General features: G+C 39.3%; 1 protein-coding gene across 4 annotated transcripts in view; it reads right to left on the bottom strand.

The window, feature by feature from the left end:
* Tnks2 (tankyrase 2) overlaps positions 1 to 25,175 on the bottom strand; it is a 53,192-nt gene that overhangs the window by 16,002 nt on the left and 12,015 nt on the right. Inside the window, exons 4-18 of one of the 4 annotated variants that reach the window (NM_001107607.2) lie at positions 24,829 to 24,865; positions 23,909 to 23,984; positions 23,570 to 23,664; positions 21,343 to 21,409; positions 18,758 to 18,944; positions 17,620 to 17,741; positions 14,544 to 14,635; positions 14,375 to 14,453; positions 11,157 to 11,328; positions 10,150 to 10,229; positions 6,044 to 6,189; positions 5,135 to 5,300; positions 3,890 to 4,109; positions 2,540 to 2,649; positions 1,138 to 1,326 (exon numbers count right to left, since the gene is read on the bottom strand). In NM_001107607.2, coding sequence (NP_001101077.2) covers positions 1,138 to 1,326; positions 2,540 to 2,649; positions 3,890 to 4,109; positions 5,135 to 5,300; positions 6,044 to 6,189; positions 10,150 to 10,229; positions 11,157 to 11,328; positions 14,375 to 14,453; positions 14,544 to 14,635; positions 17,620 to 17,741; positions 18,758 to 18,944; positions 21,343 to 21,409; positions 23,570 to 23,664; positions 23,909 to 23,984; positions 24,829 to 24,865 — 1,838 coding nt within the window. The remainder of the gene's footprint in view (positions 1 to 1,137; positions 1,327 to 2,539; positions 2,650 to 3,889; positions 4,110 to 5,134; positions 5,301 to 6,043; positions 6,190 to 10,149; positions 10,230 to 11,156; positions 11,329 to 14,374; positions 14,454 to 14,543; positions 14,636 to 17,619; positions 17,742 to 18,757; positions 18,945 to 21,342; positions 21,410 to 23,569; positions 23,665 to 23,908; positions 23,985 to 24,828; positions 24,866 to 25,175) is intronic. The other 3 variants (XM_087565123.1, XM_087565117.1, XM_087565129.1) reach the window with 3 other exon arrangements.

Raw genomic sequence — 25,175 nt, 5'->3', positions numbered from 1 at the left:
TCTCCATAGAACACACTATCTTTTCAAACTCAAAATGCTTCTTGCAGGGTGTGGTGGCACATGGCTATAATCTCAGCACACCCAGGAGGCAAGCCAGAGATGCATGCAAAGGGCCCGAGATGGCTCAATAGTTAAGAATAAACGCTTTTCTCCCAGAGGACTCAGATTTGGTTTCCAGGAAGCACATCAACTACAGTTACAGAGGATCTGACACTCCCTGGCCTCTGCTGGCACCAGCATGCAAGTGGTACACATAAAAGTGCGCACGTGCATGCACACACACACACACACACACACACACACACACACACACACACACACACCCCTTAGGAATAAAAGGATAGGTGTGAGACTCCAGGCCAGCCTTAAAGACAAGTTGCAGGACAGTCAGGACTTCAGAATAAGAGCTTGTCTCAAAGATCCAGGGAGGACAGAACTTGGCTTCCCTCTACCTTACTGCTCTGGTTAATGGCCTCAGGGGCAGACGGTGACTGGCACCGGTTTGGGAGTTACAAAGGAGGCTCCTTTGTAAACAGCCATGGAGAAAGAAACACCTACAGCTTATTTTACAAACCCTAAAAATAATAAAAAAATTAAAAATTAAGCATTAATTTTATTTATTTTGTGTGCATATATGTGTACAGGTTCATGTGTGCCAAGATGCATATGTGGAGGTCAACTTGTGGGAGGTAATTCTCTTCTATTAGATGGGTCCAGGAATGAAACTCAGGCCTGTTAGACTTAGCAGCTGAGCCATCAGCTTAGCAGGCTTGCAGGGTGTGCAACAACAGTGGCAAGTAGTGAGGAAGGATAGTCTCTGCTAGCAGCAGGCTTTGCAACACCTTTAAGGCAATGCACTTAACTGGGGAAGTTGGTAAGACTTCAGCCTAGAACACCATGCACTGTAACAGCATTTACAGAGGACCTGGGCCTGTTGTTTCTCAACTACTGTTTGCTTTCCCACATATAAAGTATTTACTTAGTATACAATAACTGATTAAATAACTCTATTATTTATATATATCACAGTACCAAACGATTCCTAAATTTAAATTTGGGCTAAAACCACATTCACTATGCAGACATTTTATACATGTCATGTGAACTTTCTGATTTTTCAAAGAGCCCATCACTTACTGAAACTAAGTCTAAAGGTGTTTGTCCTTCTTGATTTTTAAGAGTAGGATCAGCTCCATGGGCCAACAATAAAGCACAAAGCTGTGTCCGTCCCTTTTGGGCTGCTTCATGTAACGGTGTGAAAGCCCATTTGTCCGTGGCATTGACACACGCATTGTACTTTATCAGTAAAGCTGCTACGTCTACATGCTGCAAGAGAAAACAGTCCTGTTACAGGTGGAAATTTTTACGAAACCTTCCTTCTTAAGAAACTGGTTTTGAGCTGGCTGTGCACTCAGGAGGCAGAGACAGGCAGATATCTGAGTTCAAGGCCAGCATGGTCTACATAGTGAGTTCTAGGACAGCCAGGGCTGTGTAGAGAGGCCTTGCCTGTCTGAATCAAACAAACAAAACCAAAAAAAAAAAAAAACCCCAAAAAACAAAAAACAAACCTCAAAACCAAACCCAGCTCTATGCCTACTGTCTTATTTTCAAGTGTATTCTAGAATGAAAAAGAAAGCTATTTCTTCTCAGCACTGCACTTTACGGGTAGTTGCTTCAAAATCACAGTTCAGTATTCTAGTATACAACTCCATGGTCTCTAATTCCTTTTTTTTTTTTTTAAAAAAGATTTATTTATTTATTTATTTATTTATTTATTTATTTATTTATTTATTTATTTATTTATATGTAAGTACACTGTAGCTGTCTTCAGACACACTGGAAGAGGGCATCAGATCCCATTACAGATGGTTGTGAGCCACCATGTGGTTGCTGGGAATTGAACTCAGGACCTCTGGAAGAGCAGTCAGCAGTGCTCTTAACCACTGAGCCATCTCTCCAGCCCCTAACTAATTCTTTTTTTTTTTTTTTTTTTTTTTTTCCGGAGCTGGGGACCGAACCCAGGGCCTTGCGCTTGCTAGGCAAGTGCTCTACCGCTGAGCTAAATCCCCAACCTCGAACTAACTAATTCTTATAACTGGTGAATATCAATCTACAAACTGGCAACTTCCTCACTCAAACTAGACCACCAACAATGGCCAATGCTGATCAGAACCTTCGGGGTTGCTGGAAATCAGTAACAATCTCTAAAGATTCCTATGAAACCTATGGATTTTCTGACACACACACACACACACACACACACACACACACACACACACACACACACACACGTACGCACGCACACACCGACACCCCAGTATTTCATCAAATAAGAGACAGGTGCCAAGGATACTACAATGAAAAACAGAAATACATGGCCATGTCACATAACATACTTATACAGATTTGAACATCTGTGTTATATAATGTCTTACTTAATTCTTTGTCAAACAAGAAGCAACACAAAATTCCATGTGAACTGTGTGATATCCACTTTGAAAATCATTTAGGCTCTTCAAGATAAGAGAGAAGAACTTACTCCATATGATGCTGCATTATGTAATGGAATGAGTCCTCCTTTGTCCTGGGCATTCACATCAGCTCCATGTTGCAACAAATATTCAGCAACTTCCAAATTATTATAACCAGCTAATTCAGGGGAAAAAAAGCAACATCACTTTCACTAGTAAATGTAGCAAAATCACATTATCACCCATATACCTAAATATTTATAAATAGATATTAGTAAATTTTATATAAATCTGAAGCTATTAATATTTTACTTCTGGAAAAAAAAATCTTCCAGTGGACTAAAATGTTAGAAGCTTCTATTGTTAGCCATTGTTTTTGGAGACCTACCAAATTGCTGAAAGATTTGCCTATCTTTCCATTTAAAATTTCCCTATTAAAGGCCTTGTTTTCGTGATTGTTACATATAACATGCTAAACTCAAGCATATGATCTGAGGGTCAAAAATCATAGGCATCTGCAATCATCTATGGGCAAACAGGAAGCATCCGTTCTCAGGAAGTTGCAGAGACAAGATTCAGTCTGAAGACAGAGCTTAGCATTGTTAAAACCAAAGAATAAGCTTACTGCTTTGGAAGCATGACACAATCTATGACCTTGTCAGTCAGCTCAGCAAGCTCTCTATGGCAAATTATCTCTAGACACATAATCATAGATAGAAAGTAAGTTTGTAATTTCTCTAATGGTTTTAAGTTTTATCATGCTAATTTTAATGCACATGTCACCCCTATGAAGGATTTAAAGCACTAAAGTTGTCACAAGGTACAGTATTTGTGAGTGTATATGTGGGTGAGTCCTGTGAGTGAAAGGTAAACACAGTGTTTTCCTCTACTGCTCTTCACACTTTTGTTGAGACGGGTCTTCTCTGTGCAGTTCTAGCTGTCCTGAAATTCTGTAGACCAGGCTGGCATCCAGTTAGGAGATCCACTGGTCCCCCATCACTCCCCTGAATGCTGGGATCAAAGGCATGTGACACCTACCACTCCACCAACTGTACATACTCAAATAATCAGTACTACAGAAAGTAAAGCTCAAATAATGGCTTAAGCATAAACACACATACTAGGATAGAATGACAGCTTTGACAGAGAATTTGATTTGCGTCTTTCAAATTTACTTAGAGGAAACATTTTAAGCAAGAGTGAAAGGAAAAATAACTTATAGGCCTGATAAAACAGCTCAGCAGGTAAATGTACCTGCTGCTAAGCCTGACAAGCCTGAACTTGGTCCCTGGAACCCACATGATGGAAGGCCAGGCTCTAGCAAGAAGTTCTCTGATCCCACACCACCTCCCACCAAAAAGTAAATAAAATAAAAACAATCTTAGATGTCATCATTAAATCTAGTTTCCCTCATTTACCTGCCAAATGCAAAGGTGTAGAATGTCGACCTTGGGTATCACGGCAATTTACATTATCAGGTGAAGATAATTTCTTCACTCTGGCTAAACAACCCTTCTTGGCAGCATCTAGTAAGGCTGCATCTCCTCTAAGTAGATCTTGAATATCTGTGTCTCCATCTTTAACGAGATCCAGAGGAGTATTACCATCTCTATTTTTCTTTGTAGGGTCTGCACCATGCTAGGCAGGAGAAAAAAGGAGGAGGAGGGATGGTAGGAAGTGCTTAGTGTTTTGTCAATGAGAAAATAGTTGAGAGCAAAGACTGCTATTGTTATAAATGCTTAAATACCATAGGTACCCACAACACATTAATATGTATGCATCTAAGAATAAAAGCTACAGTGACAGTTTTCAGCTATATAATTTTAAATTTAATCACTATTATTTTAGATAGTATCTAGATTGGTCTGAAATTTGCTCTATGGTTGAAGATGACCTTGATCATTGACTGTCCTGGCTCTACCTCCTACACAATGGTTTATGCGGTTGACTGAATTACCGTACAGTGCACTGTTGCAATTTTCTTTTCTTTTCTTTTTTTTTTTTTTCTTTTCCTGGGGACTGAACCCAGGGCCTTGTGCTTGTTAGGCAAGTGTTCTACCACTGAGCTAAATCCCCAACCCCTGCAATTTTCTTTTTAAAACAAAACAAAACAGGGTCTTAACTGTGCAGCCTTGGCTAGCCTTTTGGAAACTAACTCACTCAGCAGACCAGGCTGGACATGAACTCAGAGACCCACCTACCTCTGCCCACCAGGTGCTTGGGTTTAAAGGTGTGCACTACCACATGCAGCTGCATTTTTCCTTTTTACTACTACTGCACTATGATTCTATGCTGTAATATTTTACAGCTAAGTATCTGTATATATTAGACCAGCACCATCACTTTTATAAAAGGCTATATGAATTGGGCTTATTGACCACATATGAGTCAAGTAATTTGAGGTTAGATTACCAAACAGGAAAGTTGGACAGCAACTAGAACTATCACACAATAGGTGGCTATATGAACAAACCCCTGTGCTGGTAAATATACATGTAGATTAAAATATAAAAATGCTCATGACATTTCCCATTGAAATCTAGTTTTAGTATTAGAAAGCATTTTTTCTGCTTTCATTGGTTTAAGACTCAGATTAGTGTTATTCAAAAGACAATCTGAGTACTGTAGGCAACTGCATTGTCCACAGCAGTACTTAGGCATACCTGGAGCAGAAGTTTGCATATTTCATATTTTCCTTTTGCTGCAGCTTCATGTAGAGGTGTGAACTTCCATAAGTCAGCTACATTAACTACTGCTCCATGCTTGACAAGAAGTTCTGCAACTTCATAGTGTCCGTAAGAACATGCATTGTGCAAAGGAACAAGACCTCTGAAAAGTTAAACAAGTGATTTAATCTCAGCAATTATGCTAACCAAAGACATTTATTTCTTGAACTGTCTAAGACAGTATTCCGTAAAACTTTAATCTATGGAGAGTAGACGACTTGGGGGGGGGGGATTTCAAAATGCCTTAAATACGAAGACTACGATAAGCATTCACATATAGACTTAACATCTAGCACTGTGTATTTTTTTTTTCTTTTTTCTTTTTTCTTTGGAGCTGGGGACCGAACCCAGGGCCTTGTGCTTGCTAGGCAAGCGCTCTACCACTGAGCCAAATCCCCAACCCCTAGCACTGTGTATTTTAAACAAAAGTAATTTCAAAATAAACAAAAAGTAGCATATTCTTAATGAACACTGAAAACTATTAATTGTTAGGAAAATGACAAAAATGAATTTTTCTTGACAATTATAAAACAACAAGACATCACACAAGTTAATTGTAATGGAAATTTGAGCCATCTGCATGTTTTTTGTTTTTGTTTTTTAAAGGAAAGGGTTTCATACTGAGCTGACATTAGTCTCAAACTTCCCCAGTGCTTGGAGTTTAGGTGGGCACCACCATACTCAGCATAAACTATTAACTGAATAAGCTATCACTGAACCAATTTTAGGAAATAAATTATATGTTAAAAAACAAAATCAGTTTTACAATTTATCATAGAAGTCTTCTTGTATTTCCCCATTAAGGTTCTATAAAGGTGAGGTAGAGGCATGGCTGGTGTTTCTCACCCTTTGTCTTTAGCATGTACGTCAGCTCCGTGCTGCAGGAGATACTCTACCACAGACACTCTGTTGTACCCAGCTGCAAAATGGAGTGGGGTTGACTGCCGTCCTTCAATGTCTCTGCAGTTGACACTCTGAACAGTACAGAGTTTCTGTAGGATTGAACACAGCATACACATTCATTCCACAATTTATCGGAAATTTTAAATGTCTGCCTTATTTTCTTATTAAATAAGTATTTCAGAAACTATTCTTATTCCAGCTTTTCATTTACTGAGATTTCTTCTGGTCCTTTCATCTATGGTTATATTTCCTACTTTTTTTGAAAGATAGTGAACTTTAGTATTTATACATCGATAACCTAACTTCAAAGACTAATTTCATTTGGTGGTAAACACAGGTTGTAGCATATTGGATCTCAGCAGTACAGAGAGGAAAAATCCAGAGTCCCATATCCATGTCTACTCAGAATCTGCATTCTAAGCCAGACACGGAAGTATATGCCTGTTATCCCAGCATTGGAAGATGAAGGGTTGAGTTCAAAGCCAGCCTGAACTTCATAATACTTCTAACAAATAAATAAAACCCAACAGCAAATCTGTATTTTAATAAGATCTATCTATAAGCATATTAAAAGTTTAAAATGTAATTTTGCAGACCAGTGGTTCTGAATTTTGATGTACACTGGTCTTATCTCCAAATTTTGTTAAGGCAGTGCCTAGGGTTGTAAATTTGCATTCCCACCAAGTTTCTAGGCTACTTAGTGGTCAAGGGACCACATTTAAGACAATGACTTGTGCTGCACTATAGATAACGAGTGAAGAAAGTATTTCTGGTTATATGTGATCTTGAAGATCTAAGGAAATAGTGACTAACTGTTTGTTTTTTTTTTTTTTTGTTTTGTTTTGTTTTCTTTTGCTATGTTCTTTGGTTCAAATAAGTCTAGCTCAATCAAAAGTGATACCCCAAATATTCTTGATGATTATGCAAAGAATGAGAGAATAATAAAGTTAACAGATCACAAGAGTCAAAAGAATAGCAACATAAAACAAAAACAAAAACCAGGCAAGTTCAGTAAGCCCCACTAGCAGTTTTATCTCCAAGGGAGCCAATGAACTGGCAAAGCCCTTCTGAGCTTATGAAACACATCAGCAAGATTTGATGATGAATGAGGTTCCCGTCCCAACATAATGTTTCAGTGGGTCTGAAACATGATAGGAATGAGTGTTTCAATTGTGAACCAGCTGCTGGCACGTGTGGTTAGTTATCAAAGATCATTTTACTATCCTTTGCTTTACTTTGTCCAGTTAATACAGTCAGGTTGCATGATTTAAAATCACCTAGGATGGCTCCCAACCATGTGAAATGAGGTCTGACGCCCTCTTCTGGTGAGTCTGAGGACAGCAATAAGTCTGTCTCTGGCGTGCCTCTGAGGGACCACTTAGATTATGTTAACCGAGGGAATCAGACCCACCCTAACTATGGATGAGACTACTCTATGGGCTAGTGTCCTAGAATGAATAAAAAGAGAAAATGAACTAAAAATCCATTCTTTGGTCTCTGTTTCCTGGCTGCAGACGCAATGTGAGAAGCTATCTCACGCTCCTGCCGTCATGCTGAACTGTACCCTATACTGTAAGCTGAAATAAACCTTTCTTAAGTTGTGTTTGTGAGGTACTGTAGACACCCAATAGAATGGGTGTCTTCCTTAACACACTTTGTTTTCTGAATCCAATTTATATTTTAAATTTATGTCTTCTTCTAGTCTACCTCTAGACCTCTAGTCTATTTTTCTAGAATACCTCTGAAAACAAAGTTTATAGTTTAAAAAACCAAAAAAACCTAAAGTAAAACTACCATCAAAAACAACAAAAAAGGGGAAACAAAGCTGGTCTCAAACTAATGATATCTCACTCAGCCTTCCAAGTGCTGGCATCACAGAGCATGCCACCACTTCTTTAGCATTTAGTCTTATGCTTGTTAAATATGTTCTGTAAGTAAATGAACATTTAAAACTCGGCAGTCTCCTTACTCTCACACATAAAATCATCTAGTTTAAAATCAATGTCTTTAACTTAATACAACATAAATCACTTGAATCATGAAAAACAAGTCAGAAAGCCTTGTTACATGTGATATCTATATTATTCACACTGGGCACAGTAGAGAGAGGATCACGTGCACTTTTAAAAAGAAATTTCAATAAATAAGTTAAATTCGGGGCTATCAAGATGGCTCAGCTGGTACAGGTTTAAGCCTAGAAACCTGAGTATGGGCACGAGAACGTCTGTGAAGCTTGAAGGAGAGAAAGCGCAGCATAATCCTTCCCAACACTGAACCCATTTAAAACTCTCAGAGCTCTAGAATGAGACTGACATTTTTAAGTCTTTTTTGTCGATGCTGAGACGGGGTCTCACTAGGTAACACTGACAGACCTCTTATGTGGATCAGGATGGCCTTAAACTCACTCACCTCCCAGAGTGCTGGAATTAAAGGCTTGTGTAGCTTGTGTATCTTTAAAAAAGAAATCTATATAAATCTACAGGAAATCTACTATGTAGAAATCCAACAAAATTATTTCGAACAGCCATTCTACCACAAATTAGTACATATGAGCGCTCTCTCAAATTTAGAGTAGTCTAGCTTTGAGAAGTCTTTAATAAAGGAGGAAAAGAAAGGGTTTTATCCCAGGCTAATTTTAAAAACTGAAACATTTAATGCAGCATTAAAGAATCAATGAGTTCATGAAATAGCTGATTCAAAATCTGGTTTATATTACTTGAACTTTTAGTCCTGCTCTTTCAAAACATCAGGCTTTTGGGTTATTTCCCAGACAGACATTTCTGTACAGAACAGGAGCACAAACTACGGGCAGTATGACATCGATGTGTACGGCAGGCGTCAAAACAGTATCTGAGGGAAGGTGACTCTGGGGAGACTGCTGCTGGAACGGACAGGCAAGAAACTGGGTGCTCTGTGGGAGAAAAGAAATGTGCAGTCCAGCTGGGTAAGGCTGCAAGTTCCCAGCAGTGCCAACACTGTGCTCATACAGCACAGACAACCGCTCCACGGGCAGCTGGGTAATGGAGTGAGTGAACCAGAAGGAGCCTGTGCACAGAAGGGCACTTGGTTCCTTTTGTTTTGTGTGTCATATATAAACAGTAGTAGTAAGCAGGGTCTTCCTAGGTAGCTCAGGCTGCTTTCTTTTCTCTTTTTCTTTTTCTTTCTTTCTTTCTTTCTTTCTTTCTTTCTTTCTTTCTTTCTTTCTTTTTTTTTTTTTTTGAGCTGAGGACCGAACCCAGGGCCTTGAGCTTTCTAGGCAAGCGCTCTACCACTGAGCTAAATCCCCAACCCCTCAGGCTGTTTTTTTAAACTTCCCATCTCTGCCTCCCTAGTATTTGGAAAATAGGTGTACACTACTATGCCTATGGGTATTTCACCTTAAAATATTTTTATTTAAAAACAAAAAGATTGGGCTAGAGAGATGGCTCAGCGGTTAAGAGCACTGACTGCTCTTCCAGAGGTCATGAGTTCAAATCCCAGCAACCACATGGTGGCTCACAACCATCTGCAACAAGATCTGATGCTCTCTTCTGGTGTGTCTGAAGACAGTGACAGTGTATTCATCATATATAAAATGAATAAATAAAATCTTTAAAAAAACAAAAAGGTTATTTTATGTGTGAATGTTTTGCTGGTATGTATGTCTGTGCTCCACATGTGTGCCCGGCTAGTGCCCATGGAGGTCAGAGGAAGGTGTTGAATCCCTGGAACCAGAGTTATGTAACTCATTATAAGCTACCACACGGGTCCTAGGAACTGAACAAAGGGCCTCTGCCAGAGCTGAAGGGTTTCCGAAGCTCCTCATTCTCCTGGTATGCGGACAAATGAGTTCTGTAAGTTAATATTGAGGAGCATTACATTAGTGGATGTGATTATCCTCTAAAACACACATGAAACCAATGCCCCCCATTGGTGTTTCTTATTTCCTACTGCTGAGGAACTGGTATTTTTATCCTTTAATAAAGCTATTTGCTGTAACAGCAGAGATTTATTGAATAATGCCAAAGGAAAAACTGAAGATTAACAAAAAAAATCTGCTGGTATCTTACCTTTACAGTTTCTACATCACCAGCCTTTGCAGCCTCCAGCAACTGTCTGTCTGCCTCTGAGTGACCTAGTGAGACGCCCTCTGAAAGGAGAGAGAAGAGGTTCATTTCCGCGTAGAACAGAAACCAAGCTGCAAGGCTCATCTTTTATAAAAGTAGCTTTTCTAGACTGCTAGCTTATACAGTATTGCCACAGGGGAAAACACTAACTACAGCTACTAAAACTTCTGAGAATACAGACTGAGCAAAATATATACATGTACTAACTATAAAATGTCATGTAAGCAGCATAAAGAAACATAACCAAAGTGCAAGGTTTGCCTGAGTCCTAGCCAGGCCGTGGACATGCACAGCACTAGCAGAATCCAACATGCCTCTGCCGTTACCTTGGTTTCTGAACTCACAGAAATCCCTTTAATATCCTGACCCTCACATCTTTTTCAAATTTAAAGAGTGAAGTTGGATTAGCAAGTGCCTACTCATTTTCAGTTTAAAATTCTGAAGAATATGTACAACAACGGAAGTTCCAAAGTAAAGATTTAGTTAAAAATATTAAACCTTGAAAGAACTAAAAGAAAACAGAGATAAATATTTGCATCTTAGGATAAACATCTAGAGCAGAGGGAAATGGAAAAGGGAAGGAAAAGAAAAGAGACAGGGCCTATGTTGTCTGTCTGTCTGTCTGTCTGTCTGTCTGTCTGTCTTGGACCTCAAGTGTTGTGCCTGCCTCTGTGACCCAAGTACTAGAGTTAAGGTGTGTACCATCATGCCTGGCAAATCAGTTTTATAAACTTTAAAACTTGAGTGCCCCGTATTTACAGAGAAACTGGGCAGAATATGCTACTGTACACAAGTCATAATTTAATGACATTTAAGTATCAATGTAATGAGCTAAGAATAAGTTAAGAAGGCTAAAAAAATCCTTATTACCCACTCCTACACAGCACACCTGCTATGTGAGAAACCTCAAAGGCTAACCTTCCCACAGAATGCCAGGAAGCTCTGGTTACCTTGAAGCAGCTGCTGCACGTTCTCATTTCCCATTTGCAAGGCAGTGAGACCCTGAAGGGAGATGATGTTTGGATCGCACCCATAGCTCAGGAGAAGGCGGCAAGTCTGCAGATGACCACAGTGTGCAGCTCTGTGTAAGGATGTCTGTCCAAGACTGTCCAAAGCATTAACCTTAACAAGATAGACAACACTGAAATTAGCATTGTGTTGCACCACCTAAAACCATCCAGTTGTTTACTGAATGCTATTAAAAGCTCATCTTTTAAATCAACTGTCTAGTGCCAAAGTAGGCAATATGCCCTCAGAACTAGAGTACAAACTAACCAGCCCACGAAGACTGGTACGAGAATGACGATCCAACTTAGAATGCGTGTTGTCAAGTATAGTAAGTTTATGTTTAAGTAAACTTGTTACGTTTAGCATTAAAGCATTTATACCTTCACCCTATTTAGATCTAGACAGAAAATGAAAAGCTGCATCCATGAAATTTTATGAGTCACTGAGGTACAGAGTTTTTGACTCCAAGATAAACAACAACCAGGGACAAACAAGTCCAGAGCTGAATTAGTGTTGAAACACTCATTCCTACTCAATTATCTTCTACCCCATGTATCATGTGAGTATTTATTATGTGAACAGCACACTACATATACACAACAGATACTCGCCAGCAATACAAAGGCACTGTTGACAGGGCGATCAATCTCCAAATCATTAACCTTACACTAAGAGCACACATTTGTGACAGATAAACCTAAAGTAGCTGTGACTGTTCGGGATAGAGATTGCCTGAGATGCGGGGCCCCTTGTGGATTGAATTCAGGGTCTTACGCATTGAGACACTCTACCATTCAGCTAACCACCACTCACTTCTGCCTTAGCCTGTCCTATAATAGGCAGAGTGCACTAATGTACACATTTGTTAAAATTCAGCAAATTTACAATGAAGATTTGCCTATTTCACCCCATATAAATTTTGTACTTAAAAGAAAACTATAAATATCCAACTCTAGTGATATATATATGTATTCACACACACATACATACACACATACACACATACACATGGAGTATTTAGTATGTGCATAGTAATCTGCAAATATGTCAAGAAATAAGACATGTTGATGGATATGAATAAAACATAGCCGGTGATAGTATCCATGTACTGGGCACTTAACTATTTTTTGTAAAATTCTTTCAATTTGGCTCTATCTTTGAAACTCTTCACAATAAGATAAGATTACCTCTACGACCATCTCATTTCCACTTTGCCTCTTTACCATGAAAATAATTCTTCCATAATTAACCCATTCTATGTTCACCAGTGTCTTTTGAGACACTGGACAGCTAATGTTCACATCATCAGAGGATATTTGAAGATGGATACAGCAAGATCTCAATGAGCACAAAACCAGGAGAGTCTCCAATAACAGAACTGAAAACCCATTTAAAATGCTCAGGGCACGCTTTACTCACTTTGCAAATCATACATTACGGTGAATAACGTTTGCTGGTTTGCCTGGGACTTCCTCCGGCTTCACACTATGATATGGGTTTGGTCTCTAGTTAGAACTGTCTCACTAAGTCTAACAACTCGGGTTCAAGGTGCATCTGTATACTCTTCAAATGTAATATGCCTGCCATGTGTAAGACAAAAGCAGCCGACAGGAAGGCACAGAGCACACAAATGAGGATGCCAAGCAGTCAAGCAGAAATGAGCTTTATTTGATTCAGTAACACAGTAGGAAAAAAATCGCGGTTATACATTATTAACAACTTCCCGAAATCAGAGATTAGGACATTAAAGGTAACAGAAAAAGAAACTGAAAATTCTAAGTGACTCCTTGAGTGGGCAGAAATCCAAGAAGGACAAATAAGAAAACTGACTTGCAGAAACCAGCAAGGAAAAGGCCTCAGGGCCACTCAGGGCCTCTGTTCTTTCTTTTCCTTCACTCACAGCAGCTCCATTTCTGTACCTATACTGATTTTTCACTAAAATTTTTCTTTGAGGAAGACAAAAGTCTTTGGATTAAAAAGTGGAAACTATTAACTGTCATTTCTGCCACGTACTATTAAGCATTTTTTAATTAAAAGTTTTAAGATGTTGTGTGTGTGTGTGTGTGCATGCCGAGCTCTCTACCGTGCTGACACAGGATTTCTGTACCGTTTCTGCAGCTCTGCTAGCAGACTGGTGATCTGGCCAATCTCCCTGTCTGTCTCCCATGCATCAGGAGGACCACTGGGATAACGGATGAATGTCACATCTGGCTTTTCACATGGATCCTAGGTGATTTGTTCAGGTAGTCAGGCTTGAACAGCACGTGTTTTACACTAAGCCATTTCTCTGGACTCATTATTAATTATATTTTAAAGTTACTGGGTAAATAAATGACTTACACCTTTGCATAACAGTATTATTCAAGGAGTAAAGTGCTCTGTATACAAATGTCAATTAAAGAATTTAATTTATCAACATGGTTACATATGTGGTTTTTAGTCAAATTATTTCTTTGCATTCATTCAAGTTTTTTGTCTTAGTTACAGAAATAGTCAAAATGCAAACTCTGTTCTGATAAGTAAGAGGGGTTATATTAACCAAGGAATTTCAGATGTGGTCAGAAAAGAAAATTAGAGTAAGACTGGTCTCCTGTTGAGGTTAGAGCTGCTTGAGTGTGTGACGTTAAAGCCAAGGATAACTTGGATCAGAGGATTACAAGCAGAGTGGAGGAGGGTATAACAGAAACAATGTACGTATGAATAAATGCATACTTTTTCTAATTGTGACAAAAACTAGACTTGGTCCACAGGATTTTTTTTCTCAGTCTTTCTCTGTTTAAAAGGTGTGTATCTACACACGCACGTATGCATGCACTTGTGAGCATAGCCCTGGGTGTAGCTCCTCACCTCTACCTTATTTGAAACAGGTTTAATACTGCACACAGCAGGCTGGCTGTCCTGCAAATGCTTTCTCTCTGCCTCCCACCTCATCACACGAGCATTACTACCTCCTGCTTCACGGGTTCTAGGGATCTAAACTCAGGTCCTTACAAGTGCATGGCAAGTACTTTGCTCCCCAGCCTGGAACTGTTTTGAATAGAAAACTAAGAGGAAAAAATTCACTCTGTTTTTGATACAGTGAATAGTTTAAGGAACTAAACATCCACTCCCCAGAAAGCAGCTCACTGGATTACCAAAGATGACCAGAAATGGTGTATACCTTTGCTTCGTGTTTCACCACTACTTCAACAACATCATTGTGAGCATTCTCAGAAGCCACGTGCAGAGGAGTCAAGAATCTTAAAGACAAAAAAGCCAGCCACACAATAAGTATGTTTTCTGTACCAAAGAAAATAAAAGGAAGCATCTACTGGTCAAGGCGCACTTACTCTTTCGTCTTTTCGTTGGTGTTTGCTCCCTTTCTTAGCAGCAGTTCGCATATTTGCTTTCTTTTAGGATATGGAGACGCAGCAGCACAATGCTAAATAATTCAAATTGCAGCATTAATCAAGGACCACACAGACCATTTACCTTACGAATACTCGTGCTTCCAATCACGGATAATAAACACAATATAACTTCTTTATTTTATCCAAATTTGCTCTTGAAATATTTTTTTTTTATAAAAAGATTTATTTATTTATGTATGTGAGTACACTGTAGCTGTCTTCAGACACACCGGAAGAGGGCATCAGATCCCATTACAGATGGTTGTGAGCCACCATGTGGTTGCTGGGAATTGAACTCAGGACCTCTGGAAGAGCAGTCGGTGCTCTTAACCGCTGAGCCATCCCTCCAGCCCTTGAAATATTTTCTATTGGCGAGAATTTGTAATAACTACAAATTCTGGCATGGCAGGAAAATCCTACAGATGAAATAATACGCTATTAAATATTCTGGGTAAACTTTGTCCTGTATTTTTGAAAAAGCCACTGATAGGATGAAAAATGTTCCATGTAACATGTTAAGATTCAAATGCTGGCATTTTTCTAGTGCTTGAGAGAGAATCCACAGCTTCAGAGAGGGCAGACAAGTGCTCTACCACTGGACTGGTTATCTTGAGTCCTGGGTTTGTGCTGTTACATGAAGACAGGGTCCCCATCCGTTCTGTTCTGGATTCTGCTGGTCTCACAGCACTGATGGGATAGCTGTGAAGTTGAGCTCTTCCTTATCTAGTTACCTCAGCAGAACAAGGAGCTTCAGTTATCTGTTTTGCACAACGTGTATGGTTTGTGACTGTAGCATTTCTGAGTATCAAGGAGGGAAAGAGACAGGAGGTAGGGATTTACCCTTTATAAACTTATTATCTATGGTTATGGCACCAGTCTTTATAATCTTAAGATCTAGGAAAATACTCGAGTATGACAGGTATTCTGTCTGATTGATAATTGATTAAATCAGTGTGCATATTTGTTAGAATCAGAATCTGAAGATTGTGGGTTAAAAAATTAAAGCAAGGGGGCTGGAGAGATGGCTCAGCGGTTAAGAGCACTGACTGCTCTTCCAGAGGTCCTGAGTTCAATTCCCAGCAACCACATGGTGGCTCACAACCATCTGTAATGGGATAGGATACCCTCTTCTGGTGTGTCTGAAGACAGTTACAGTGTACTTATATATAATAAAAACTAAAAAAAAAATTAAAACAAAGTTGTTCTATACATCTAAGTATATAATGATCATGAAATCTGTTCTTCTGTTATTAGCTGTGAGTTGTTAGTTTCTCACGATTGTGCTCCTGATTCATTTTGATATTGCTGCAGTCACCAAAGCCTTCCTTTACCATCAAAACCCAAGCCTAAGTGACACACAATAGTTCTTTTGACACACTAAGAATACTAACCCTAGGATATTTATTCTGAGTACAAAAACCAGAGAACATTTATTCCAAGAAGTTTTTATTACACCCATCACAAATTAGATGCCTAGAGAAGGTCCTGCAGTCTCTAGAAACCTACACAACAATTGAGTCTTAGCATGTTTTAAGGTTAAAGACATGATGCTTTACAGCAGGATACTAGAGGAAACGACACACAGCACAACATTCTTTTAACTGTACTGTTTTGCTTTCATTACCTGAGGCCAACTACGATCTGACATTACACAGAAATGTTCCAGAAATAAACATGATTCTGAGAAGTGTGATGAAATCCTGTACACTGGGATGCAACCCCATCTCTGTCCCAGTATAAACGCAGGCTGTGTATCGTGCCCACTCCTTAGTAACTTTACAGCTGTTTGTTATCATTGGATTGACTGAAATGTCTGTGTTCAAGAAATGCTTGTCCTACCCAGTGGCTCTAAAGTACAGGGGTAGTTCTGCTGGCAATTATGGTATGCCAAGAAGCTTCAATCGCTTGTTTTAACTTAAAAGTTTCAACTTAGTAAGAACAGAAAAGATACTGTATGTGGAGGTTTACTGAGAGATACTGGTATGATTTTAATCTTACTGTGCATAAAATATAAACTACTGTAGGTATTGATGTAGAAATATAAACTACTGTAGGTATGGATGTAGGAAGAAATGATGCATGTAGGGTTTAGCACTCTCTGTGATTCTAGGCAGTGACTGGGGTGTTCCAAGATACCCTCCTCAGATAATGGGGTACACACGTATTAGGTTTTCACACTAGAAAGTTCTCCATGTTAGTCTTTTTGAGCGTCCTCCTACCATTTTAATACTCCTACAGTTTTACAACCTACGTTACTTGTTTCCTTCTACCTAAGGAACATTCTTTAATTTATGCAACAGTTTTACTCTTCCCTTTTAGAATAGTCTGTGCCTCCCCTGTATTTCACCATTGATTTCTGGTAGCTCTAACACTTCGCTATTCACAACTGCTTTATTACACTTTCACAGAGGATACTTCCTTCACCCCATACCCTGCTGTGATCTGAGAGAGTCTTGCTAGTGTGGTTCAGGCTGGCTTCAAACTTGTGGTCCTTCTATCTTATCTCAGCCTCCTAGACCCTGGGATTACAGGCGCACACTATCATCCCCAGGTTGTTAATGGAAGTAACTCTTAGATGCTTTATTTAACTTGTGGGAAACCACAAATGACCAATTACTTTACATCAATAATAAAATTGTGTATACAGCATGCAAGGACATGGATAATTTTCTTCTCTAGATGGGTTCTTAAACTACCAATGTTTTGGGGGCGGTGTGGTCATCTATTTTTCTACACTATTTAAATTCTTTTTCTTTATATATAGATGGTTAACTGACGTTAGTTCAGTGTGGTCACAAATGTCTAGTTCAACGTTTGACAGGCTAAGGCATGACTATCACATTTACAAGACTAAGCTGGGCTAATATAGCAAGAAACCAGATTCACAAATCCAAAACAACAGCAAAAACATCAACCAGCAAACCAACAAACGAAGGAGTGTTTTAAAAACAGTGCCGACACTAAAATTAGACATTATGGGTTATTGTATTTTAAAAACTTAAGTCTGAAACGTTACCAGTGCTGTTTCATGTGTTTGAGGATGTTTGAAATTCACCATTTCCAGAGAAAGATGTTTTTTGATTCTTGTAACATCAGCTTCTCGTGCAGCTTGCAGCAATGAATGGCCTTTAAACTCATCTAGACAAAGAAGCATTTGCATCTACGTGAGACTTACATTGGTAAGAAGGCTTGCCTTGTGCAATACTAATTTTTGTAAATGTTTTTAAATAATCTCCAAATAGCCAGACTAAGTCTCAAAATCAGTATCATTACTAATAACAATAATTAGTGACAGGCACAATGGCATTCCAGTTCCCCTCAATCCATTCTCAGATAGTCTCATAAGCGTGGGCTATGGCAGATCCAGTCTGTTGATCTTTTCTAACCGGATTAGACACCAACACTGTTACCATCTACTCCTGGAGTATTCTGAGACTTCACCCAGGGCGACACAGCCCCATGAGTGTACAACGGCAGAAGACAGTCTTGCTTATACCTATCAGATAACTGCAGATCAAACACACTGACTCTCAAGTTCCCCACAGGATGAACAAAACTAAAGAATGTATTTCCTCAAAGTTTCTCTTTCACTTATCTGACTTGTGAAGTCACTAATTATCATTTACTGCTCTAGAATAATTTAAATTTAGATCATGCTGCTCATTGATATGTAATACTACATCTGAATAAGTGCTTAAGAATTTGGCTAAAGTAGTAAACGATATTATGTTAAAACCTACAGACTGTACTTATAAGACCATAAACAACTCTCTGACAGCAACTAGAAAGTTCCAAACATATGAGTATAAAATCCAAGGCTATAATCTACAGTTCTTAAATTGAAAAGCAAAAACAAAACCCAACCAAACAAAAAAAACAGCACAAATATATTTACACAGTATCTAAATTATTAACTATACTAAAAGAAACAGAGACCCATCTACAAAGAACAAAAAAAAAAAAAAAAAAAAAAAAAAAAAAGAAAAAAAAGGCTGAGTCATGTATCTTAGCTGAGTATCAAACTTTTTCAAGACAGGCTCTCACTACGCAGGCCTGGCTGCCCTTGAACTTGAGCTTCACTTGCATCTGCTCCTAAGAGCTGCACCAAGGGCGTGCAGCACTGCACGCATCTTGAGCACCACTTTCATACTCACACGATAATCTTTCCTTCAGCTGTGCTGTGGGGGCCAGGTCTATAGCACTCTTATTGTGACAGTTCAGCAGGGTTGGATCTGCCCCATAACTTAGGAGAAGAGAACACACTTCAACCCTGTTCTTAGAAGCTGCCTCATGAAGAGGAGTAAATTGCCACAAATCCATTGCATTTACACAGGCACCATGCTGGGGAAGAGAAGACGCATAGTCATTGTTTGATGCTTAATAAATTTAAACTTATCAACACTGTGTAGTTCAACAACACAACAGACTGAAAAAGGTCTTCTGCAAAAACCTCCCTTCCTCTTGGGAGGTGTAATTTAAAAAGAGAAGTTCAACTCTTAATGAGAGTAACAGTGAATTCTGACAAATATATATCCATTCTATTACACAGAGCATTTCCTGTGTTTCTTTCATTGGGGGTTTTTGCCCTGCTCTTCTGCATTACAGGGGAGTGTTCACATTCAGCGTCCCTGAGCCTCACTGTGTCGCTGTCTGGAGTGCTGAGGAGCTTTCCATCCCACTGTAACTTACTCAGTCTGTTACAACTGGACTGTTTCTAGGAGAGGGAATGACAAGCATAAGGCAGCAGAGAGAAAGAAGAGCCTGAGATAAGATTTCTTAATGTACTTTACACTTCCAGTAGTACAAAATTAAGACGGGTTTTAATAGTTAACATCATATATTGTATTTGGGCAACTTAAAAGTTCTAGTTTGGTGGGTTTTTGTTTTTTGTTTTTTTTGAAGGAGAGGGTAAATTTAAAAATATGTATTTTAATTATGTGTCCCTGCACGTGTCTGTGTGTGGGTATGTGGAGTTCTAAGGCTGTTGGTGGCGTGCCCATGTGGGTGCTGGATCCAAACTGTTCTTCTCTAAGATAGTGTACATTCTTAATCCCAACCATCTCTCTAGCCCCCAAACTCCAGAATTTTTAAAACCCGAAGTAGACATCACATCTTTTGCAGTATTTTTGTGAACTTAGGTCTTTTTTGCTGATTAGATACTGGCTATATTAGATATTGGTTATATTAGATATACTGGCTATACTAGATATAGTAATAATATTTGCTTCAACTGAAACTTGCTCACATTTATTCTTATAATCTTGTTAATCTGTCAATTTTTTAGATACCCCTTCTAATTTTTTTATGTTCAGAACTTTACTGCAAATAACTCACAAATAAAAACATTACTGAGTGAGATTAGTCAGACCCAAAGCCAGTCTCAGTGACCTACGCAGTTAGAATATATTTTCACCATCGATTATATTTTTATGTACATAACTGCCCCTTCCACACACAAAGAAAAATGAACAACGGAATTAAAACCAGAAAAACAATTACCTTTATGTCCTCTAATTCTGTGTCAAGACATTAAAGTCTGGATCACAATAAAGTTACAGACAGAACATTCTGGAGTCTATTAGACTTTCTTACATTCCCTCCCAAGCAAGGAAAAAAAAAGTCAACACTTGGTAGAATTGCTTAATTATGAACCTCACAGAATTTCCACCTCCTTGGATCAGACTACTTGCTTCCTTGCACTTAAGAGCTTACAAAGATCAAAGGTGAGAAAAATGCCCTGTCATTCTTCAAAACTATTTATTTACTTATGAATGATACTTTGATACAGGGTCTTACTATGTATACCTGGCTGGCCTGGGACTAACTACACAGACCAGGTGGGCCTCGAACTCACATTTGCCTCTGCCTCCAGAGTACTGGTTTAAAGGCTTGTGCCAACCTCGTTACTCTTCAAAAATTTTTTTTACAAGTACATTTATTGTAAAATGCACACACACACACACACACACACACACACACACACACACACGTGCTATGGTACACATGTACAAGTCAGAACACAAACTGGAGTAGTTTTCCCCAACTATGTGGAGACTAGAAGTTGAACTGAGGTCATCAGGGGTGGCAGCAAGGGGCTTGACGCACTGAGAGATCTTGCTAGCTCTCCTTGCTATCTCTGTGTTTGCTGGTGTCATACTTGAATTAACTGAGGGATGTGATCTGTTACCCTCTGTTCCTAGATACAGCGAGTGTTTTGGTGATGGAATGCAGTCACTGCATGAATGTTTTCTAGTCAGTTACTCTTAGGTAAGGGATGTCAACCTGGTGATGGCCCAGGACCTCTTCGTATTTTCAATCTTACTCCAGGAAGTCCTTGCTCCCTCACCTCAGATAAAGCCCCCCGCTTTGGTTTTTTAAGATGGAGGTTCTCTGTGTAGCCTTAGCTGTGCTGAAACTGACTCTGAATACCAGGCTTGGCTCGAGCTCAAAGATCCACCTGCCTCTGCCTCCCAGTGTTGGGGTTAAAGGCATGCACCATCACGCCCAGCTTAGACAACACCTTTGGTCTGACTTCTTCAGCGCTACTACTTTATATTTAGCATTGTACAGTACTAAGAAATCTGAAGGAAATCAAATGCTAGCTTATCAATAATGTGCATCATGACTATAATTATCCCACTTTCTACCAAGTACCCAGACAAAGAATAAGCTATGCACACTATACATTTCAAATTATTTTATGTAATTTTAGGAAGTAATAAGGTACAAAAGAACTAACCTTGACCAGAAGTTCAGTTACTTCATAATGACCGTAGGAGCAGGCGTTGTGTAATGGTACCAGATCACTATGGTGACAATGAGGAAAGAAAGCCTCTTATTACAGAGTCCCTAAGTCTAGGGCAATCTACAAATTATAATTCCTGATTTTCTCCCCACTACTACTGGTTACTTATTTAGTCTTATATAATGTTACCAAGCTCTGTACTTCTGAAACAACCTCTAAACCAATTTATTCTCTAAGCTCTAGCCAAACATTAGAAAAATAAATCTTTATAGGTATTTTGTTTTAATACTATTGTCTCAGTGTGCATCCCTGGCTAGTTTAAAACTCACTATGTAGATCAGGCTGGTCTTGAACTCACAGACATCCACCTACTTCTATCTCCCTAGTGCTGGGATTAAAGGTATGCCTGGTTCTAAGTTAACATGACACACACCAAGTATCTGAGCTTCTCTCTGGTTTTACAATTCCTTGTGTATAGGAACATGTACTATTTCCAGCTGTAGACTTCCTTCTCTTTGTTGGCCTGGCTCACATTTACATGTCCTCTAGATCTATTCTGAATACTAGTTAGGTCCTCTTTGAAACATCTTTTGAAACTCTGTAAGGTAAATGCTATAGTCCTTAGTAAACTGAAATCAAATTCTTTGGAATTGTAACAGAACTCCTACAGAGCTGAACCTTAAAATTCTGGCTTCCACCTGTAAGCTTTTCCTGCCCTCTCTTCTCCTTGGGGAGCAGCATTATTAGCTGGTACAACCAGGCCAGAGCAGCCTCTAGTAATGCACACAGCTCTTTCCTTGCCTGAATACCAATTTCAGTGCCATTCATTAAACACTTCTGCTTGAATTTCCACACATTCTCATAAAACCAAGAGTTCTAAAAATCAGCACAATGTCTTCTGCCAAACCACTTCCCCTCCTGTACGATCTAACTCACTTAGTTTCAGATACAGAGGTTTTCTCTTTATTCCTCTCTTGCTTCACTTCCAGATTTCACTACTACTCCTCTTCGAGTGCAGTACCCACCCATGCATTCCTTTTCATTCCCCGTTACAGATCTTAGCTGAACAAAACCTTGCAGCACTCAGTCTTAGATACTGCTCTCCTTGCTTAGTCTTCTCTTTCCCCAACTAACCCAACGTGTATTATCCCAGAATGCACTCCTCCTTAAGCTCCTTTGAGGATTAAACAAAAATCACTCCTAATCTCAGATCATAAAATGTTTATAACTGCAGAACAATGCTGAATTTCTTATGTTAATACACCAAACCTAAAACTTGTGGGCTTTTTGTTTGTTTTGTATGTGTTTCTCCAATCCCCCCCCCCCCCCCCCCAGCCGGGGACCGAACCCAGGGCCTTGCACTTGCTAGGCAAGCACTCTACCACTGAGCTAAATCGCCAACCTTCTCCAATTCTTTTATCTGTCCATGTGAATCATCTGCTTTATCCAATTTAGCTTGGTCTGTGTGTGTGTGACTGGTAACTGAATTTAGGCCTTTGTGCACACTATGTAAGTGTCCGACCACTGAGCTACAATCCCTTCCATTCAAAAGAGGCAGGGAGGGAGGAAGGGAGGGAGGGAAGAAGGGATATGAATGTCTTACTAAGTTGTCCAGGCTGGCCTCAACTTGAGATCTCCCTCCTTCATCATCCCAGGACCTGGGATTTTAAGCCTGTGTCTTCAAAGTCAGCTTGGTTACTATACCTTAATTGTGCTATTTATATCTTCCTATAGAATGATGTTCCGGAAACTCTGCTTTGATTATTTTTGAGTCTAGGTTTCATATAGCCCAAAACTACTATGTAGTTGAAAATGACCTTGAACTCCTAAGCCCTCCAACTATAACTTTCCAAATTATAGGATTATAGGCATGTAGTATTACACCCTGCCCTGAACTTTCTTGAAATGAACACTGCCTTAAATTCAAGCATACATCCTTCTAAAGGATTTTTCTATAACTTCACCTATCAATCTCTACATATCACTCAAGTATATGAGGCACCCTTCACAAGCTATTCATTGTATTGTATTGTATTGTATTGTATTGTATTGTATTGTATGAGTGGTATGCCTATTGCTTTATAATTCCTTATGGCCCTCAGAACAACCTGCATGTTACAAAAGCTCAATATTAAACATGAATTTGAATAGCAACAGCAAAATGCTTTCTAAGGACAGTGCACTGCCAGGACCCTAGCAAGGCCGTCAGCTCACAGCTTACCCTTTATCCTTAGCATGGACATCTGCTCCATGTTGCAGTAACAGTTGGACAATTTTTACTCTGTTGTATCCTGCTGCCAAATGCAATGGAGTTGACTGAAACAGTAACCAAATAAACTAATGAAATTCACATAATGGCCATATAAAATGTATGGAAAGGTAAAAACCCAAACACAAAACAAGAAAATCTAACCATGACTTCATTATTAATAAACAATCAATTTGGCTTTATAAGATTAGCCTATATAGAAAGCATAACATAAAGACACCAGAGCTCTTTAAATGTTTCAACTTCTCCATTCCCATTACCAGATGATATAAAGTCAATCAAAGCCAATACCTTTCTGCCATCACTTGCATGGCAGTTGACATTCAGTGGTGTAAGCAGAGCCATCATTTTCTCCTCATTGCCACTCCTAGAAACACATTTAAAACATCTATCAGTAGTAGTTTATACTATGTATTATGACCATCGAAACAAAGTCTTCTCTTTAAAGTATGCTTGCGGCCTTTTTTGGATGAGGTCTGCTACATTCTGTAGCAGACTGTCCTGGAACTCTCTGTGTAACCCAAGTTATCCTGAACTCATAGTAGGCTTACTGAGTCTGCCTCTTCTGTGTGGAGATTACAAGTCTGTGCCACTACAAATGAAATCTGTTTTCTTTTTATTGAGGGGGGTGCAGAGACAGACTGACTAGAAGTATCAGATGCTCCTGGGAACTGAAGTTAAGAACAGTCTTTTTTTTTTTTTTTCCTTTTTTTTTCCAGAGCTGGGGACCGAACCCAGGGCCTTGCGCTTCCTAGGTAAGCGCTCTACCACTGAGCTAAATCCCCAGCCCCCAAGAACAGTCTTAAGCCTACTGATGTGGATCCTAGGAACTGAACTTGTGTCCTTTGCAAGTATTTCTAATGCACCACCATGTCTGGGAAGAATCTGTTTTTTACAGATTTATTTTTTATTTTATGTATATGAGTACTCTTGTCTAGGTGCACACATGTGCATGCATGCCTGGAACCAAAGGTTATAGGAACCACTGGAACTTATAGATGGTTGTGAGCTGCCATGAGCGCTGGGAACCAACCTGGGTCCTCTGCATTAAGGGTTCCATCCTCTCACTGTCAAGCCCCCCCCACCCCCCCCAGAGCTGGGGACTGAACCCAGGGCCTTGTGCTCGCCAGACAAGCGCTCTACCACTGAGCTAAATCCGCAACCCCCACTGTCAAGTTTTCATGGCACATATATGCAACATTAGCACATACCTGGCACTTTCCAAGAGTTCATCTTTCTTATAGTCACCTGTGAATTGGGGGAAGAAAGGATGATCAGAAATTTTCAAAAAAAATTCAGTGAGAGTCTTATGACCACAGCAACTATAAAACAATATACACAGATAAAGCAAGGTCCAAAAGGAAGGATTAACAAAGCTGATGTAGAGTTAGGCTACAGTAAACTTCCCTTTTCCCCTAAAATAACTTTATTAGGCTAATAAGAGGGGAGGAGAGCAATCCATCACTTCATTCAAAACCCAAATGACAAAGTGCATCTCAACAGTATAAGAGGAGAAAACCTGCCTACACACGAGCTCTGGGTTCAATTCCTAGTATCA

Source organism: Rattus norvegicus, chromosome 1, assembly GCF_021556685.1.
Source record: "Rattus norvegicus strain SHRSP/BbbUtx chromosome 1, alternate assembly SHRSP_T2T, whole genome shotgun sequence".
In the NCBI taxonomy this organism is placed as follows: Eukaryota; Metazoa; Chordata; class Mammalia; order Rodentia; family Muridae; genus Rattus; species Rattus norvegicus.
Note: the sequence above shows the minus strand (reverse complement) of the source record. Positions and strands in the feature narration are given on the sequence as shown.